The sequence below is a fragment of the Melanotaenia boesemani genome, chromosome 4, assembly GCF_017639745.1.
Source record: "Melanotaenia boesemani isolate fMelBoe1 chromosome 4, fMelBoe1.pri, whole genome shotgun sequence".
Classification (NCBI taxonomy): Eukaryota; Metazoa; Chordata; class Actinopteri; order Atheriniformes; family Melanotaeniidae; genus Melanotaenia; species Melanotaenia boesemani.
In genome coordinates, this window is record NC_055685.1 from 19,781,049 (window position 1) to 19,784,757 (window position 3,709).

The 3,709-nt window shown below is 40.7% G+C and overlaps 1 protein-coding gene across 1 annotated transcript; it reads right to left on the reverse strand.

Moving 5' to 3' along the window:
• Window positions 1-764: 764 nt before the first annotated feature.
• On the reverse strand, window positions 765-3,605 carry sart1 (spliceosome associated factor 1, recruiter of U4/U6.U5 tri-snRNP). The gene has a single exon (XM_041984233.1). It carries the CDS (start codon window positions 3,257-3,259, stop codon window positions 944-946), a length of 2,316 nt encoding a protein of 771 aa, XP_041840167.1. The 5' UTR covers window positions 3,260-3,605; the 3' UTR covers window positions 765-943.
• Between the last annotated feature and the right edge of the window lie 104 nt (window positions 3,606-3,709).

Sequence of the window (3,709 nt, forward strand, 5' to 3'; positions counted from 1 at the left end):
AATAATTCTAGATTACATGCATATTAAATACCAGTTTTATTTGTTTTGCTCTTTATGTTGAATTCTTCTCTGTTGCTTGTTTTAATCAATTCTCACATTAAAGAAGTTTGCATTTAAAACCCTGGAGCTGCACCTAGTAAAAAATGTTTAAACTTCCAAGTTAAAGAGGATTAAAATAATAATAATAAAATCATTATTCATAGATTGAAATAAGGAAGTGAATAGCTAAATCACTACCAACCACATTGCTACTTTGACATTTAGTTTTTAAAATTGATCAGTGACTATTAGTAGTTACTTTCCCAAAAATATGCTAACATTTAATGTAATTCTATTTTGTTTTTTTTATTTCAAACATGGAATTGATTTCTAGTTGGCAATGTAATAAATTCATATATTTTAAAATCTAATTAAATCGTCACTAAATATGTGATCTCTCACTAATCTTCTGAGCAAAGAGAAAGAATCACCCAGTAAACAGAACATCTCATTTGTAACTTGGGTCACACAGTAACGATTATTTGCAAAGGGTATAATGTTAAGATAATGTTCCTATTACATACAAAAGAATTAAAAAAAAATTACCTACAAAACCCATTGTAGCCCAGTTCCATTGTTGGCATTAATTTGACATTAAATATTTTGTTGATTTGCTGTGTTCACTTTCGAATATCAGAATTATGCCATTTGTAAAGCCATTAGTCAAGTTTTATAAATAAAAAATGAAGTACAATTGGACTTAGTTTTCAACATTATAAAAGTATAAAAAAATGAAACCATTTTTACACCTACACTGATTTTATTGAACAATTCTTTAACACAATGAAACTTGTATCAACTAAGACAGGAAATTTAAGCAATCATCTTAAAATGGGTTTAGACAACTTTATATCTATGCATGTGTTTGTTTCTATATTACACACAGTAATCACTTCCTCGGTACTTATTTAGTGATGGTGTTTGCATTCATACTTTTCCCGCTCCCACTAAGCACAATGTATGGTGTTTTCTGGGATTTCTGTTTCTCTTGAAGCAACGCCACAGTCCCAAGAGGAGTATCGCTGCTGCTCATCTTCTTCAGCAGTGCCTCTTCTTCCAGCTTTTTCATTCTCCTCTCTGTCTTCATCTTTCCAGACCCCTTCCCGTGGAATCGATGTGAAAGCTGTCGAAAAGCTTCTTTTGGAGTGAGTCTCCGCCCAGACTCATCTACATACTCAATCTTGACATCCGGCTTGTATCCATCCTTTTCTTTGAAATCCTGTGTGAAGCCTCTATATTCTTCTCTGCGGCTGTACTTGTCATCAAAGCCCATCTTGTCCTCAATGCAGTAGTTGTCATTGGGCAGAGAACCCTTAGGTGCTTTGACACGAGCTACTTTCTGCATCTGAGTGTCCAGCAGACCTTTATTTTTGCACAGCAGTAGTGCAGCTGCAAGGCCAGAGTTAACAATGGGTTCTTCATCCAAAATGGTGGCAGAAGCGGTGGAAAAATCTGGCTGTTTTTGCTCCTCATCCAGGTTAACTGTGCTCCAGCCAATATTCTCATCCATTTCGGAGTCTGCATCTCCAGCATCATCCTTCTCTTCCTCCTGCTCAAAGTCCATAATATCTTCTTGATCCTCTCTGTTTCCTGACAGTCCATAAGTTGGAATATCGCCCAGAGTTCTGCAAAACTCTGAGGTTGCATTGAAAACAATGTTGTTTTTCTTCTCAGGGTCATTGTCATCATCACCTTTAACCATCCCTTTCACCTGCTCTGCCACCTTCTCCCCAGAGTCTTTGAGAAGCTGCTTTTGCCTCAGTTTTCTCTGCTTCTCCAGCTGTTTTTGGAGCTCCTGCTCTGCCTCATCCTCTTCAATCACAGCTGGATCAAGAGGTGCAAAGTCCTCATCATCACTCATTTCCATTTCTGCCATCCTAATGTCATCAGACATTTGGGGGACTTCATGTGGCCATTTGCCTTCCTCCTCCTCCTGTACTTCTCCATCATCATCACCAGCCTGTTTGCGGCCTCGACCACGTGATCTGGAGCCAAAATCAGAGCTACGCGTGTCATCAACAAGTTCATCCACAATTGTCTGCTTCTCCTTCTTCCTGATTTTCTTCACACGACGTTTTGTCTTTTTAAAGCCCACCATTTCCTGGGGTGTGTAATACTCAGAGGCAATGGCGAGAGCAGGCATTTCCAATGTCTGGGCCTGATTTCGCAGCATTTCTCTCATAGCCTGGAGTTCCTTTTCTCGTTCCCCATCAGCAAATCCCCCTGTGCTCAAACAGAAGCTTTTCTTCTTTTCGCCTTCAATTTCCTCATCATACTTTGACAGAACAGAACGAGGCTTAAACGTAACCATGTCATCCACGCTCTCCTCCTCTTCGTAGGGCTTGTAATCAGGCTTTTTCTTTTTCAACTCCACATTCTTTTCTGCTTTTTCCTTGTCCACAAGTCCTACATTTACAAGCACATCTTCCTCCTCTTCAAGCACACCTTTGTCTTGTAGGGTCAGGATAACAGTTGAGCCCTCACTGAAAGATTCCACTTTGTGCTGCACTTTGAGACCCTTTAGGTCCCGGGATGTATATGAATCCTGTTTACTTTGAGCAAACTCCTCCTCCACAAGACTGCTGACACCAAATTCTTGGTCCATCTCCTCCAAAAGTTTGGCTCTCTTCTCTGCCATTTCTTTTTCTTTTGACAGCTTTCTGCTTTTTTCAACCCAAGCAGCTGTGTCATCAAGCCAGTCATCGTCAGCTAGAGTTTTGATTTTTCCTAGTTTTTGGTTGAGAAGGCGCTTTTCTTTCGCAGCTGCAAGTTTCTCTCTCACATCTTTCTGCTGCTGGATGAGAACAGGATTGATAGTCTCGGCCACCATTGGGTCCTCTTTGGTCCCAAGCTCCTTCTTGTTCTCATTTAATTCCAGGGGCTTCAGACCCAGCTTAGCCCTAAGTTTGTTTGTTTCCTCGATGCTGAGAGATGCATCTCCGCTTGAACTCTGAGGTTGACCTTCTGTAATGCTTTCCTCGTATCCAGTATCTACTTTCTCCTTCTTCACTCGTGGCTCGTCGCTGCTTCTTTCGCCTTTGCCGCGGCTCTCCCGTCTAGTTTTTTCCCTGGACCTGGAGCGTTTTCGCTTATCTTTATCCCGTGTCGCATCTCGATCTGAAGCATCGCGGTCCTTGTGGCGATGTTTCTTATGTTCGCGACGGCGCTCCTCGGTGTCCTTGTCGCGACTCTTTTCCTTATGTTTCTTGGAAGAGCCCATTTTCTTTCTGATTCTTCTTTTACTGTTTTGTTTACAACAATGTTAATTTAAAGAAAAAGCAGAGGAAAAAAATCCAAACGGCGTACTTGCTGACACAGTCTCTATGAGCTAATGGAGAATTGTAGTTAGCTTTTCTCTTGCTAACTAGCTAATTAGCTTTGGATGCTAAGTTGTTGCCAACGACATAACTCACTCATTTCGAAAAAAAATCTGTTCTTCCCATCGAAATCAAGCATCAGTTGAGGACAAGTACAATCTTGAAAGTACTACGTCGATGTTCTTTTTCCCACTTTACAATTATAACCCCACGTTCTTCGAAGCTCGACAGTCCAACGAACGAAGAGTGAACGACAAATACTTCATTTCCTGAAAATACACTTCCGGTGGTCAAACAATAGCTGGTACCTCATGTGTACTGCCATCTGATGTGTGGATGTGTAAATGTCAGGC